General features: G+C 44.4%; 2 protein-coding genes across 3 annotated transcripts; both read right to left on the reverse strand.

Moving 5' to 3' along the window:
• Positions 1 to 221: 221 nt before the first annotated feature.
• On the reverse strand, positions 222 to 7,432 carry ppp1r32 (protein phosphatase 1 regulatory subunit 32). 2 transcript variants are annotated; one of them, XM_002937629.5, is made up of 12 exons: positions 7,248 to 7,432; positions 6,530 to 6,668; positions 6,075 to 6,228; positions 5,086 to 5,214; positions 4,849 to 4,912; positions 4,500 to 4,606; positions 4,142 to 4,210; positions 2,937 to 3,023; positions 1,866 to 1,946; positions 1,491 to 1,579; positions 627 to 772; positions 222 to 375 (listed from the first exon to the last, which is right to left on the reverse strand). In XM_002937629.5, the coding sequence occupies exons 1-11, from the start codon at positions 7,351 to 7,353 to the stop codon at positions 655 to 657; spliced, it is 1,143 nt and encodes a 380-aa protein (XP_002937675.2). In that variant the 5' UTR covers positions 7,354 to 7,432; the 3' UTR covers positions 222 to 375; positions 627 to 654. The 2 variants fall into 2 exon arrangements, with proteins under 2 accessions (XP_002937675.2, XP_012817586.1); XM_012962132.3 differs by lacking the exon at positions 5,086 to 5,214.
• Positions 7,433 to 11,583: 4,151 nt separating this feature from the next.
• sdhaf2 (succinate dehydrogenase complex assembly factor 2) lies at positions 11,584 to 15,856 on the reverse strand. The gene is made up of 4 exons (XM_018093319.2): positions 15,731 to 15,856; positions 13,620 to 13,804; positions 12,162 to 12,271; positions 11,584 to 12,008 (listed from the first exon to the last, which is right to left on the reverse strand). The coding sequence occupies exons 1-4, from the start codon at positions 15,764 to 15,766 to the stop codon at positions 11,878 to 11,880; spliced, it is 462 nt and encodes a 153-aa protein (XP_017948808.1). The 5' UTR covers positions 15,767 to 15,856; the 3' UTR covers positions 11,584 to 11,877.
• Between the last annotated feature and the right edge of the window lie 57 nt (positions 15,857 to 15,913).

Genomic DNA, 15,913 nt, shown 5'->3' on the forward strand with positions numbered 1-15,913 from the left:
GCCCCAGTCCCTTCCTAGAGGCTATTATCACACTGCTGCTATATAGGTACTGTCTCCCTACTATACCTGTTATCGTTCTGTTGTAATAGCACTTGGTCAATCAAATCAGTTGTTCCATGGTAGTCTGTAAACTATCAAACAGGTTGGTTTTTACAGAGGGGTACTCAAACCCTGCTTGGATCTTTACATAATTTGATCATAAAATCTTAGAACAATTTGTCTTATTATCTTAAGTACATGAAAGCAGGTGGTGCATTTTATTTTAAACAGAATCATCCAAAGTTTCTCCAGCAGGAAGAGGCTTGTTACATTTTCCCAGTGATCCTTCTCAATGCGTCATCTTGAAAGATCCTACACTTGATTCCAATATGCTTCCTGCAGGGAAAATACATAAAAAGTGTATAATACTTGAGGCTAATTTATCAATGATTGCCATTGCTCAAGGAAAAGGAAGAGTAGAATGGGGGTGTCTAGCTGTTCGCTTTCAAAGGCACTGCTTCTATGGTGAACAATATAGGGAGCTACTAATTGCCTGTATCTAAGCAGATCTCTACCAGAAAAAGGAGGAGGTGCCCCTCTGCATACCAGTAAATGATTTTGGAGATTGTTGAAGACTAAAGCTATACCTGGGTCTCTCCTCTTTGCATCCTCTGCTTAAATACCAGGAACGTGATCTTCGTTGTTTAATGAAAAGCCACTGAAATGTTGTTTCTGTATACCTCCTCGTGTCCAGCCTTCTCTGTCTTTCCCGACTGGTTTTGGGTCAGTGAATCTTGCATGGAGAAAAGAGAGTCTGTTACTGAATAGGAGTTAAACCAGGGTTTCTTATTCTTTCCAACATTTTACCCACAAATTAAGATATGAGATAAAAAGTTTATAATGGGATGTTGGGGTGGGCCAAGCCAACCAGGTTGCCTAGGGTGCCCAGTCTGCTTAGCCTGGCACTACCTCCAGGCCAAGAATCGAATCGTAATAGGGCCCTATGTAGTTTTTGTCCAACAGGACTTTCAAACCTGCCCAATAGATATTGGTCCAATTTTCTGCTATATATCTGTTGTTAAAGGCCCATACACAGACAGATTTAAGATGCTGGTTCGGCACCTTCAGACCGAGTTGGCAGATTATCTGCCTGTGAATGGTCCCTCTCCAACTGCCTGGTATAAATGCTATACCTTATGCTCCCTCTAGCAGTAAATGTGGCCATATACATTAAGCTATGCCTGTTTGCTGAGGTCACCAAACGGGTGGATCTTCTCCCCATATGCCCACCTTAGGTTGGCAATATGGGTTTAATTCGGGCCTAAATAAATGGCCTAATGGTTGAATTACGACAATGGGTATAGATGCCATTGGACTGCATCAATGATTCATGATCAGAAGGGGCAATCAATCGTAACTGATTTACATCTGATTTTTTTTTTTTTATATAAGTTGAGGGTATAACTGTTGGAAGCCAGTGGGTTAATTGCTTTAGAGTTGGCATTTGATACCTCATGTTGTAGTTGGTCAGATACTGCTGCGGTGGCTGTTGTTGTGGCTGCACATAGAGGAAGTTATTCTGACTGTATCCTGAAGGTTCCTACAGAAGAGAGCACAGGCAGGTATCAGAACAAGCAGATGGACAGCCATTAAATAAGAACAATCGTGCAAATATATGGCTAGTTAATAAAAACAGATATAAACATGGTCGGCTAATAGAAATTCCCTGCAATTGGTGATTTGTTTTTTTGTTGTTTTTTTTTTTGCTGATTTTCTACCCAATTGTGTAATCACAGCAAATAAAAGCCTAAAGAGAAACCCTACATGTGCCATTACCCATAGATAATGTTCCCTACTGTTCCCATAATTCCTTGCTCTGTACGTACCTTTATACCCACAGACACTTGTCCCAACATGTCTAGGTTTTGTCTGTTTCCGTTGTCACCAGGCTGTGTGCCGTGTGGTGTCTGCGTGAGTCACATAAATTCAGAAAAAGAAATTAGTTAAAGGGGAACTCCACCCAAACACAACTTAAGCTTTTTTGAAAAAATACGCAGCCTGATTATGATTTGTAATGTAATAATATGGTTTGGAACAGTTCCCTAAGCCCCGCCTCCTGTTCCCATGCTGATCTGGGCGACTACTTTGATACTCAAAAGAAAATGTAACAGTAGTCGCCTGTCCTCTGCCTGCCTTCTCCAATTCCCTGCACATGTGATGTCAATAAGGAGCATCACAGTACAATGCATTGTGGGTTATATAGTTCCTGCATGCTGTCTGTAAGCTGTGGAGAAGTTACAAGTTGTAACTTCAGTGTTTTAGACCCTCCCCTGCCAGGATTTCAAATGATGCAGAAAGAGAAGAGCTGTTTTGCAGCTGGATTTCAGCATAGAAAATAATATGAATAGAATGCCATTTCAGGCATACAGGGATTTTAGTGATTAAAAAGGAAAAAGAACTGTGTTATTATTTCAAGAAATTTAGGAGTAAGCAAGGAATGTAGCCATTTAGTATGAAGCTGCCATACTCATCAGTGCCACCAACTGAACAGATTTTTGCCAAATCATGCTGACCCAATCATTTGGCCCCAGGGCAAGTACTAGAACAGAAGCCAATGTTAGCCCATCAAGATAGGACCACATCAATGGCCCGATGCAGATGGAGTTTTCCTGTATGTATTTGCCAGGTTGGGTTCACTTTCCAAAAACCATCCTGTGACCCTGTTGGAATGCAGAATATCTGTCCAATCTGAAATTTCATGCTGCTAATGCCCCATGTCCACAGTACAGGCTGGATGTTGGCCCAAACTAATGGAAAGGTATGTGGCTGTACCCAAGTACCCATTAGGGCAGTGGGCCAATAGGTTATATAACATTGTGGGTCAGTCCGTGGATGGCCAGCTTAACCCTTGGTCAGGACAAACTTGTATAAGAAATGTCATGCAAAAAGAGCCTCACATTGACACTCAGCACTGTGTTTGCCTCACGTGTAAATCCACTGTCACGCTCGGCTTTCTTGGCCAAAGCTGGTAGCAGTTCTCTGCCCTATAGAAAAAAACAACAATGTTTATTATATAACATTACCGGGGGGGGGGTGTTCATTCAGGTTTGTGATTAGTTTAAAAAAAACTGCCATGTTTTAATTACCACTGCATACTACAAACACGGCTTTTAGTGTACTGAGGGGACTACAGGGACCCTGTAATAATAAGATGGTACCTCGTGCTTTATGTTAAAATTCTGGCTTGAAGTTATGGAAGCAGAGAGACATAGTCCAAGCAGAGCTTCCTGTAGGCCAGTAGGCATAACCAAAGAACCTTTTTCATGCTTGTGTGGCTCATAAATAAAGTTTGGGAATTCTTGCCTTAAGGCAGGGTCCAACCTTTAAAATGTGTGAGCCACATTCAAATGGAAAAGGTGTTGGGGAGCAACACAAACATGGAAAAAAGTTCTGGGGGTGCCCTATATGGCTGGCAGTTGGATCGTTGGTGCGGTCCCTGGACTGACTTTGGGTATACCCGTTGTTATAATTTGATCGTTTGGCCCCAGGGCCGATCGAATTACCCTGAATTCTCCAGATATCGCCCACCCGACATTGCCAAGCGAGCGGATCTTAAGGTGTATGGGCACCTTAAGGCATGGTGCCTCTCATATGCCAATTGTTCTGGCTAACCAAAGCCATACCTGTAGATATGGAGGCTCTCTTGGTCTTTAAATGTCAACACTAAGAATTACTGATAAAAAAAAGAGAAATATGGTACCAATAGTATCAATCCTCTACATTAGAGGGCACACAATTTAATTCCATTGGTTCCATTCCCCATTTGTCTCCCTTGCTCTTATGCAAAGCTTAGGAAGACAATACATCTAGCACCCTATTATATAGTTTGGGTTCTAGAGCTTTTATTATGTACAGGGATAGTTTAAGAGCGAGGGTAGAGAGGACATGTGCCCTGATCCTGCAGCCTCAGCAGGGGCCTGTATAACAACTATTTTCTGTGCTCCCATCAGTTTGCAGGGCTCCTGGAAGTTGCAGTTCCAGGACACCTTTCCTTCTACTTATTCCCTAAAATGAAGCCAATAAAGTTGCATTTAATTTTCAGCTTCTTAGCCACTCCAGTGTCATATTCGTATAAGCCATAGATATAAGCCAACAAAATCACCTGGAGTGTAGTCAGTGGCAGGAAATCTGTCTTGGTCATACTTTGTCCCATCATACGGTGATATCCTTTCTGCCATACAGTAATAGAGAGACAGTGTCAGAAGCTTGAGATAAGAACATGGCTGGCTGGAGGTTATTGCACCCAGTCTACCCTTATATAAACTGGTAACTGATGAAGGAAGAGGTCTCGTGGGACTAACCCAGATAGACTGTGTTCAAATCACTTAAAGGGAAGGTCTTATGCCTAGTTACCCAATATTTGACGTTCATGCCCTTTAATTTAAGAACAGATCTATTGATGACTGGACACATTTGAAGACTAGACAAGATGGGGGACATTATCTGTGGAACATGCTTACCGGTGCTCTATGCTGTGAGTAGGGGTCATAGTTTATTATTTCCAAATTTAAGCCTTCAGTGAAGCCTGAATTCTCTGTGGGACCGACAACAGCAGAGCGAGGAAAACCTGTTGGACGAGACAAGAATCAGCCATTCATATGGCACTACCCTACAGACAGAACTGCCTTTGGGGGTGGTGAAAACAGGGGAAGCTGCCTTGAATCCTGCACATAGGTAGTAGTGGGTATACAGATACAACAGTGTATGAAAAAAACATGTCATAGGGGTATAACAGTCCTGAGAGACCCTGTGCGTCCCAGAGGCAAAAGCTTCAGCATGGCTTTGAAATAATGCGCTGATAAGACTCACCTGGACGATGCCCATTGCCCGGTGTAAACCTGCTTTTGTACTCTGTAGACATAAAGGCTGGACCCTGTGGCAACAACAGCAAAGTGCAACTTGAGTCACTTAAACATCACTTACAACCATTCTGGGTCCCCCCCCAAAAAAGTCAAATGTATTAAGAATGACTCACACAAGGCTCCAAATATTTTGCCTAGTGGGGCCAAGTGTGTGTCTAAACAAAATCGTATTTATAGAACTTGCATGATAGAAGTTTTCCGTCTCTGGGGCTCCCTTTCCTTTCTGTGCAGTTAGCAGCGGGCGATGCACCGGGGGAACACCAGCCACGCCACTGGCACAATGATCTCGGGTGTCAAAGTGAACAGACTTAACCTGAAAAGAACATTAATATGGCAAACAAGTCATTTAAGGTGCATTAGCCACAACCCAGAGCAACAGTCCAATGCTGATACTTATTTATTCCATATATTTCGCTAGATGTTATTACAGACTATTTAACATTGAAATATCCTGTTGTAAAATATGAAGATATTAGAAGTCGCACTGAAGTCCCATGACACAAACGAAAGCACTCAGCCTTATATAATCATGGAACTCCTCTGTGACTTATAGTATCCTTATATTTTACAGTAGGGGGAACATTATTCACTATATATATTACCACTTATTTGTTCTTACAATAAAGAAATGAGGCCGATAGTCCTAATTATGTTTCTGCGTATACTCATAGTTCATAGATTTGGTGAAAATAGGTAAAATACACCTTTGGCTCTAGGTCCTTGTTATAGGCAGTTGTATGGGGCATTTCTTGGTAGCTTAATGCACAGAATGTATTAATGTCCTAAATATATTGATAATGGGGGAGTGCAGAGGGAGTGTTGTGGGCAGTGGGCCTGTGGTTCAGGAAGCAATTAAGCAGGACTGTTGTGGGTCTATGTGGGTCAAATTGTTGGTCCCGGTAGGGTTGCCACCTTTTCCTGCTGCTAGCAAGGGCAGGGGGGTAGGCGGAAGACAACACAGGGGCGGTCTATGACGTGGTGATCGCTACATCAGTCTTGGAGAGTCCTACGCAATTTTTTTTGGAAAACTGGACAGGCTGGCAACCATAGGTCCATGTTTCAGAAACTTTAAGGGTAACTAAGCTGGTGCAATGTATTTTCAGCCACTATAAGTCCTCATGTAGTGTTTCCAAACAAATCCAATTTTCAGCCTCCCATTTCCAACATACTCACAGCTCTAAACTTGGGATTTGTAATCTCGCTGCTCTTATGGTACCCGCTGTTTGGTGGGTGAAGTGTATAAGGGAGTGGTTCCGTGCCAGTAGGTACTTTCAGAGGCCCAAAATCCCTGTTGGTTATTGATGTGTAGTTGTTTCGCAGCATCAACCTTTAAGAGACAGCAGAATTATGGCGGCCCTGCTGGGCAGGGGAGTAGAGGAAGGGCAGATGCAGGACCCAGACCAGCCCAGGTTGAGAGTAGCAAAGAAGGAAAGAAAACTATAGGGCTTGGAAGAACACCAATTTCTAGCGCTAATTGAAGTTCTGCTTGATCAGCCCACTAATAAAAAAGAATTAGCTAAATTGGACTAATTTCCAAGTAACACTTGCCTGCATACACCTAGATTACTGCTTACATCCCTGCTGTACTCCAACAACTAGACAGTCGCTTGGCGATTGCGTGGGCTTACCCCATGTTTGGATTATCCAGCCGGTCCAAGCTGGGTGAGTAATAGACCGCTGGCCGCAGGTTGGACTGATATCCTGTTCTTCTGTGAGAGAGACCAGCACTGCGATGTGAGAATCCCCCCGTGGGTATATCTGACAAACCTGCAGGAGATCAGAATGTTGGTATAGAAATGAGCGAGCTATTTAGCTTAGAAATGTGACCTTACACTTGTATGGCCCTTTGTACGGTATCTGCCCAATCAGCCCACAGGCCAATAGGCTTGCATTCTAATTTTGATAAAAGAAAGGAGTGTCCCCCCAAAATGTTGATTTTTGTGGTTTCACTGGTATAATAAATGGGGTAAGCACCCCAGCCAATAAATATTATCAAGCAGGTGGCATACCATATGGGTCAGGCCGTGTATGGCCACCTTTAGCAGTGCCGAGTCCTGCCTCTGAGTAGCCACTCTGATACAAACACAGGCACATAAATATCGAGGAGGCAGATCCTGCAGTTTCTGGGGGAGCCCGAGTACAACAGTGATTGTTGGGGCCCCACAGTTTCAATTAATAGTTATAAAAAAAAATCTTATTTTCAAAAGGGGCAAAAATGATTTGGCTGTGGGACCCAGTAACATCTCATAATGGCACTACACTAACACTAGAATTTTCTGTGCCCACAATACAAGCCTCCCAGCCCACTCCACACTTCATCCAATCTAATCCCGTTGGCTGCCTTACCATAGGAGTTGTTATATGTGGTGCAGTAGAAATTCAGTGCATCGCAGCTTCCTCCTAAACTTCCCTGAATTTGGGGAGACATAACGCCGAGAGGAAAGCGCCCCATTGCAACTGCTTATGTGCAGATTGGTGCTCTAACTCCAGGACTCAGCCAGCTGACCAGCTTGTTCCACAGGATTGAATGACTACAGTGTCATAGTTACAGTAACTACGGCAACAGTAACACTGCTAAGTTGCATGGCTGTACTGGCATCTTTCCCCTGCACATGTCCAATAGCTCAGTACCTCAGAAATGAACATGTCAAATACACTATTACTCATTAGCAGAAAAGCCACTGGGCTTTACACACAGGGTCGGACACCGGGAAAAAACCTGGTGGGTCCAGGCGGCCCAGACCCGATGCTGTTGCTGCTCCCCCTGGCCGCAGGTGTCCTGCCCTGATGCGTTTCACTTATGCTCGCTCAGGGGAGGACATCGGAGGGGGCCCCTGCGGGGGTCGGGGTGGACGGCAGGGGCACCTTGTGGGGTGCAGGGCCCCCGGGGGCAGTAGCCAACACAAGCACCCCTCATTGGGTACTTTACCCAAAGGTGAATAATTGGTTACCTCACAAATAAGCTCATTCTGATTGATCATAAAAATTCATATACCGTACGTGACAAAAGCCATTTTACCTGCTTCATTTGGGTCATTTTTCATATGGCATATGGCAACTATCTGCGACCACTAAAAATGCTGTTCTACACACACACATACATATATATACCAGTGCTGTCCAACTTCTGTGGTGCCGAGGGCCGTAATTTCTCTAGCAAACATAGTGGAGGGCCGCTAATGAAAGCCGGTTTTGACCACTCCCCCTTTTAAATCACACCCACTTCAAACCACACCCATGTTATCACAAGAGCTTTTAAGACCATGCCCACATTATTGGTGGTAGTGCAGCAAAAACCCAAATGGTTGGTGCTCACTGCAGGGATATCAGACTTCATTCATATGCGAAAGAATTCTATTATGTCATATTAAGACACAACCTTAAATCCATATGCCTCCTCCCCTGTGGGTAGCACAGCAACCTCCAACACACCTTAGGGACCATTTAATGGCTATATCCAACTGCTAACAAACTCCCAGAATAAACCCCTGCCAGGTTCACCTCTCACAGGCAGCATACGGCAGGCAGAGTATGGCACACACAGGCAGCATAGGACAGGCAGAATATGGCACACACAGGCAGCATAGGACAGGCAGAGTATGGCACACACAGGCAGCATAGGGCAGGGTGTTCCATACTCTGCCTGCCCTACCCTGCCTGTGTGTGCCATACTCTGCCTGTCCTATGCTGCCTGTGTGTGCCATACTCTGCCTGCCCTATGCTGCCTGTGTGTGCCATACTCTGCCTGCCCTACCCTGCCTGTGTGTGCCATACTCTGCCTGCCCTATGCTGCCTGTGTGTGCCATACTCTGCCTGCCCTACCCTGCCTGTGTGTGCCATACTCTGCCTGCCCTACCCTGCCTGTGTGTGCCATACTCTGCCTGCCCTACGCTGCCTGTGTGTGCCATACTCTGCCTGCCCTACGCTGCCTGTGTGTGCCATACTCTGCCTGCCCTACGCTGCCTATGTGTGCCATACTCTGCCTGCCCTACGCTGCCTGTGTGTGCCATACTCTGCCTGCCCTATGCTGCCTGTGTGTGCCATACTCTGCCTGCCCTATGCTGCCTGTGTGTGCCATACTCTGCCTGCCCTACCCTGCCTGTGTGTGCCATACTCTGCCTGCCCTACGCTGCCTGTGTGTGCCATACTCTGCCTGCCCTACGCTGCCTGTGTGTGCCATACTCTGCCTGCCCTACGCTGCCTGTGTGTGCCATACTCTGCCTGCCCTACGCTGCCTGTGTGTGCCATACTCTGCCTGCCCTACGCTGCCTGTGTGTGCCATACTCTGCCTGCCCTACGCTGCCTGTGTGTGCCATACTCTGCCTGCCCTACGCTGCCTATGTGTGCCATACTCTGCCTGCCCTACGCTGCCTGTGTGTGCCATACTCTGCCTGCCCTATGCTGCCTGTGTGTGCCATACTCTGCCTGCCCTATGCTGCCTGTGTGTGCCATACTCTGCCTGCCCTATGCTACCTGTGTGTGCCATACTCTGCCTGCCCTAGGGCAGGTAATACATACAGTGACAAAATGCTGGCACTGCTCCTAGGTGTGAGGTGTGAACAGGTTAACTATGTGGGTGATGAACAGCCTGAGCCTGAGGTGTGAACACTGCAGGGGGTGAACAATGCAGAAACTAAAAGGTGTGAACAACACAGGGGATTACATGTTTAAACAATACAGGGGGATTACAGCCTGAATCTGAGGTGAGAACCATGCAGGGGGCCAGTTAATCTCAGTACTGATACCATTTGAAGTTTACACAAAGGTAAGCCATCAAAGCAGCCAGACAGGTGGGGGGGCCACACAGAGGGGGTCGCAGGCCACCAGTTGGACAGCACTGATATATACCATAACACTTGCTTCAATCAAGGCATTGCCAGTGTGTGTATGGAGCAGCACCAGTTCTGGCCAAACCATTTTCTATATGTATAATCAGGGCCGATGAATGGTCTGATGGTGGGCCCCAGTCCTGGTGGGTCCTGGGCAATTGCCCATTTTTTAGAACAGTCCTGTGTATAATTTACAATTGAGAGTGAGAACACTTGCCAGTAACTACAGCACATGAGTCTGTTGAGATGAGGTTGAAGTATGCCATGAAATCCACCTCACTGAGGATTTAAAAACAAGATGTCTGCCCTACATAAAAAGTGTGGGAGTGAGGTTAGTTATCCATTACACTTATTAAATCAGCTGCTATGGCACTGAATAAACAATTGTACAAAGGTGGCCATACACGGGAAGATTTGTTCGTTTGGTGAGTTTGCCAAGCGCGTGGATCTTCTCTCGATATGCGCACCTAATGTGGTATATAGGGCTAATTTGACTGTTTGGCCCTAGAGCCAAAAGATCGAATTACAACGGCAGGTTTAGGCCCCGTCAGGCCGAGGGCTGCTTCAACAAGCCGCTCTGAAGGACCAGAACTGGCAGCTGAAATCTGCCTATGTATGGCCACCTTAAGACTCCAGTGATGAGTGGGTTAGGAGTTCAACACAAACCCCACCCTTAACTACCATTTACCAATCTGTGTCCAACCTGGCTCCCCTCTGATGACTATAGTTGCCATTAGCCACCATAGGGGGTTAGCACTAGTATATCATCAAAGAGGAGGAGCCCTGGTTAAACTTTGGCCCGTCGCCCACCTGAACATGCCCAACCCTTGGGTTAACCTGCTTAGCTCTAGAAGACTGCACTGCTTTCTAAGCAACCATGTGGCATTAAGTTGAGCTTACCCGCCATCAGCCATTCAGAATCATTTATGTAAATACACCTCAAATAGGCAGTTCTTGTTTGCCCCACACCATATTTATATATATGATAAACTGTGTAAATCCGGCAGCAGAGCTGGGGGTGAGTGTTCCTGGCGGTGTTGATGGAGTGACAGCACACGCAACCGGACATGATGTCATGTACATGAGTAGATTACAGGCTTGGGGGGCAGGTCCAGTGCCTAGGATAGTGCCAGACCTAAATACAGCATTGCCCGTACCCTAGGGCTTTCACTGGTCACTAGGGCAGAGCAGCAACACTCTGCCTCCAGGTGCTCTGAGAACTTTTGCAGTTGACATTATTTGTTTTCATAATAATAGCGGTTTTACACTTCCAATATAATGACTTTAATCAGCAGCGACAGGGAAATATTGCAAAAGAACCTTTCAGGCTGCTAAATAACTCAAAATTGGGGTAAAGTTTATATTCCAATAGGACAATAATCCTACATACAAGGACAAAGTGACACTGACTGAGTAACTCCAGAACAAACAGGTGAAAGTCCTACAATGGCCCAATCAAATGTCTGGTCTAAGGCCAATTCTTAATCTGTGGCACTGTTTCAAAACCGAGGTGCATCATGTGATCAGTGTGCAAATGATAGTTTCAACAGGAGATCAGAAAGGTCAAGGGTTAGCTTTTATACGGTGCAAGCCTGGAGCCCAACTTAAGGGAAAAAGGAAAAAGTATTTCAGAGTTGCCAGCCTGTCACCCTCCAGCATAACACTGCACGAATAAAAACAAGGTGTAAACCAAAGCAACAAAATCTAGTTATTGCGGTACAAAAACTCGTTTCCAGCTGAGTAATTCTGAGGTTTAGCTCTTCTTCAACTACGGAGTTCCATACCTTCAGGAGTCACTGTAATGAGTGCTGCAAAACAGAATGGCTCCTCAAAAATTGCACACTTGCTCAGGATTCCATTATCTTAGATGTTTATAGAATGAAAAAACAGATATACTACATGTACAGGGACATTGCAATACATAGTTTTCACTTGAAATGGAGCGAATTATATACAGTCTTATTCATATCTTTTTCTGAATCTCTTTTTTCTCATAAATTGTTAGAAACAGAGGCAAATGCTAAAATGTACTCAATTTTCTGTTTTGAGCTAATGCAGTTTATATATGACCCTTAGACACAGAGAATCATGTAGACACCTCAATGTATACATTTATTCCCTACAGGAGGTTGTATGTCCCATATTGGTCACTGAGCATCTTTGAAGAGGTACTCCAGATCGGGCTGGCGCAGACGCTGTTCCATGTCTTTGTTCTTGGCAAACTCTTTTAACAAATCCATAACTTCGTTATTGAACTCTTTGGGAGTTTCCTGGGCTCCTACAGGAAAATAGCAAAAATCATGGTGCTGGGGTGAATGAACAGATGGTGGGAGAATTATATGCTTAATGTAAATATGAGCTGGAAAACAGAAAGAGAGGGTAGAAGGACGGGCAGTATATAAAGACTGAAAAAAGAGTCAGGGGTTAATACCTGTGGCCCAGTAATAAAGGTCCCAGTCATTGCTTGGCATATTGATCAGTCGATCATACTGTGAAAGCTGTGTGTCTGTCATGGAGCTCAGATATTTTTTGGCAAACAGGCTGCAAGTTAAGAGCAGAATTAAAAATGAGAAAATAGGAAAAAACATGTTTTTATGAACCACAGAAGGAATCTTTAACTATATTCAGGGGTTGTTTACTTTAATAAGTAGGATCTGTTATTTCTTAAACTTAACAAAGAAAACCAGAAAACTGCAACTATTTCCGATCTCCTACTTTCTGGTTCTTGTGAGAATTTCAGTTGAAAAAGTTTGTCAGATAATCAGTGCGTTATGAGCTTCTACTTATCTATAAGCCAAAAAAGAAAGAGTGAAGAAGGGGACTCTTTATACAGAGCACTCTCTCTATTTAAACTAAAGGTGGCCATACACAAGTCGATTTCGGTCCTATGGTCCTATAGACTGATTCGGCAGCTTATCTGCCCGTGTATGGGCACCACTGACGGGCCTCCCCGCCCTAGGGCCAAACGATCAATTAGTCTGATATCCACCACCCCTAGGTGGGCATATCGGGAGAAGATCCACTCGCTTGGCAACCTCACCAAACAAGCAGTTCTTATAGTGTATGGCCACCTTAACTCTGAGAAAGCTGATTACGGAGTATGTAGTGGCACACTTCAAAAAATCTGCAGCACAGTTCCACTTTCCAGGCTTCCATCTTTATTTCTAAAATATTGGATTAACTGTTGTACTATGACAGGAGCACTCTGCTAAAAATGACAATTATCACTTAAGAAGTTAAAAGCAAATAATCTGAGATGAGCAGCAATGTATTGATTGTCACTACAAGTGCCATTATCCAAAAGGCCCTGTGTGCCACAGCACTGAAATTGCCTGCTATGGAGGACTATGTAGTCATTCCAGTTCTGGTTATGTTGGCACAGAAGCCAAATATTTCATTTAAGTTTGGCCTGACCCTAGATAGAGATCCCTGTTAATGTTAGTCTCCCTGTCTATTCTAGCTGTCAGTACAGGAGATGAGGCACTAACAAGGTTTCCATTTCTATATTAGAAGCACAAAATAGACTCTATCTAAACAAAAAAAAAACACCCTCTTTAGCCAGCGATTCTATTAACAATACAACAAAGCTGCCTAGATTATAGTTATGTGTCCTAGCTGGTCACCCATGGTATGTGAATGATCAATCCTGGAACCAGCTGGTCATGTGTTTAGTTATTAAGTCACACTCATTGATGTCCAAATCGACTTGATCCTACCAATCACTGATAGTGTGTGAATAGGAAAAATAAGGTAATAGGTTTTATCATGCCGGATCATTGTATTAATCACTAAACACGTGTTTGGGGGCAGCAACAGGAAAGAAGAAAAGGAAGCATGTCTAAATATCCAAACCATGTGTAGGCTGATCATATTGAGATACATATGATACCTGAGCAGTATGCAGTTTTCTAGCATGCCCCTCTTCCGGCTCTCATACACCAGTCTTGCTCTCTTGATTTCTGGAGTCTCATTAAGACGTTCCTTCCAAGGAGGCAGCTGGATTTCTGACTCGTATGTCCCTGTGGCATCTGAAACTTGTCCCCGACGCACAGCAAAGGAACTCAAGAGGTACCTCTGTGGAAATCAGGGGAATTTATTAGCTCTGAGCACATGAAACAGTACAGAGCACAACCCCAACATGATACCATTTTTGCTTATCTGGCACCATAGAATTGTACCATAGCAGGTACAACTGCACTTGGCTGGAATATTTCTGATGTCTTTACTGGTCAACTGCCTAGGATACTTTGATGATTTCCTTGAGATTTTTCTTTCTTCATCTTCTGGCTTGTTACAAAGTGGATACTAAACAGCACACACTCAGTATCCCATCAGAATAAAGGAAAATAATATGAAAGGCTAACGGTGTATCTAAATATAAGTATGTGCTATTTTAGCTTCTAGGTTGCAATATCCCTTAGGAAAAGGCCTAGTTGTTTAAAAGCTTGAAATGTAATTCAACTTACATAATAAAGGTGTCACAAAAACAACATTTATCTTGTTTCTTAGATGGCTCTTATGGTGCAGTCTTCAGATAACTACAATAATTTTAAGGGAGTTGTACCTTTCAAAAAATTTACGCAGTATGTTTATACTGATGTTGAATATTGGATTAAGGTTAAAGCGGGATCAAAAATGCCAATGGATAACCTGTATATTCTCTTTGGTCTTGGTCTGATATCCAGCTGAAGTTATCTGAGGAGTTTTCTCTCCTCTAGTATGGCCTTTTGCACTCAATTATAATTATCAGAATCTAGTTTTAAAGGGGGTAAAGCTGTCACTACCATTTGACCCTTATAAATGAGTGATACCTAATGGCACAATATGGCTCCTAGATTTAACACCAGACCTAAGGGAAATGTATCCTCGCCCTGTTTGGTTTTTCCTTGACTTTTTTCTAATAGAATGAAGTGACAGAGAAAAGGAATCTGGCCAATAAGACAAGCAGGCTTAGGCTAGATGACTCTGTTTGAAAGTGTTGCAAATTGTATCCTATATATATATATATATATATATATATATATATATATATATATATATATATATATAGTATAGGTAAATCTAAAGCAACTGGACTTGATAAGTAATCATTGAACTTGAGTCATGCGAAGTTTGCAGCAGAAGGAAACTTTGTGAAGCAATGTGTAGGCCTTTCCACCGCAGATTCTCTTTGTTGGTGTAATTAGGGCTCTGGCACACGGGGAGATTAGTCGCCCGCGACAAATCTTCCTTGTCACGGGCGACTAATCTCCCCGAGTTGCCATGACCCGCCATCCCACCGGCGAACATGTAAGTCGCCGGCGGGATGGCACACGCGGCAGCGCGATTTCCCGAAATCGCCGAAAAAGACTGAAATCGCACTGCCGCGTGTGCCATCCCGCCCGCGACTTAATCTCCCCGTGTGCCAGAGCCCTAAAGGCATTTTGGATAGATTAGTCTCCTCTGTAATCAGAGATTTATCGCAGGCGTCTAATCTCTGAGTGGGACTTTAGCCTATGGGCAGTGGTACAGGGGAGATGTGTCGCTGCGATAAATCTTCCCTAGCGACTAACGACTAATCACCCCAAAATGCCATCCCACCCACACGTAGGATGGCATACGTGTAGGAAATCGAACCTACTCTATATCTGGTCCATGGGTGGTAAAGGAATTACCAGCATACAACTTCCTTCACCCTTTGTTGTGACTGTTGGGAGAAAACTTGGAATCCAATAACAACAGACATACGTTCCTGCACTTATGCTGACTAAGAGACTATAGTGCCCCTTTGGGGGATAAACACTTACTTGGCCCTTTTGCTGTGCTACTGAATGCACTATTGCTGAGCTGCTGATAATAACATGGGAGTTCCTATATGTATAACCTTGGTAAAAGCTAGAGGGATCACATGACAGATGGAACCAATAAATCTGACAACTGTGCTGGAGAGGATGCTGGGTGCCGTAGTTTACAGACACATGTGCAAGACAAGGGTAACCCTCTGCCCCCACAGCTTCTCACCGCAGGGGCTCTTCTCAGCATCCCCGCCGCGAACATCCCAATTCCGTACACTTCCGGTGCCCGACCTTCTCTACCGGAACCTGGTCCCTGACGCGAACATCTTGCGGGTCACGGTGTAAGTCACAATTCCGTACACTTCCGGTGCCCGACCTTCTCTACCGGAACCTGGTCCCTGACGCGAAC

This window comes from Xenopus tropicalis, chromosome 4, assembly GCF_000004195.4.
Source record: "Xenopus tropicalis strain Nigerian chromosome 4, UCB_Xtro_10.0, whole genome shotgun sequence".
In the NCBI taxonomy this organism is placed as follows: Eukaryota; Metazoa; Chordata; class Amphibia; order Anura; family Pipidae; genus Xenopus; species Xenopus tropicalis.

Coding starts and splice junctions, on each gene's coding strand:
- ppp1r32 (XM_002937629.5), bottom strand. CDS start 7,353: ATGGGGCGCTTTCCTCTCGGCGTTATGTCTCCCCAAATTCAGGGAAGT. Junction 4,913..5,085: donor AGACGGAAAACTTCTATCAT/GCAAGTTCTATA, acceptor TTGTTGCCACAG/GGTCCAGCCTTTATGTCTAC. Junction 773..1,490: donor CTGACCAACTACAACATGAG/GTATCAAATGCC, acceptor TCTCCATGCAAG/ATTCACTGACCCAAAACCAG.
- sdhaf2 (XM_018093319.2), bottom strand. CDS start 15,766: ATGTTCGCGGCGGGGATGCTGAGAAGAGCCCCTGCG. Junction 13,805..15,730: donor TGCTGAGAAGAGCCCCTGCG/GTGAGAAGCTGT, acceptor TGATTTCCACAG/AGGTACCTCTTGAGTTCCTT. Junction 12,009..12,161: donor CCTTTATTACTGGGCCACAG/GTATTAACCCCT, acceptor ATTTTCCTGTAG/GAGCCCAGGAAACTCCCAAA.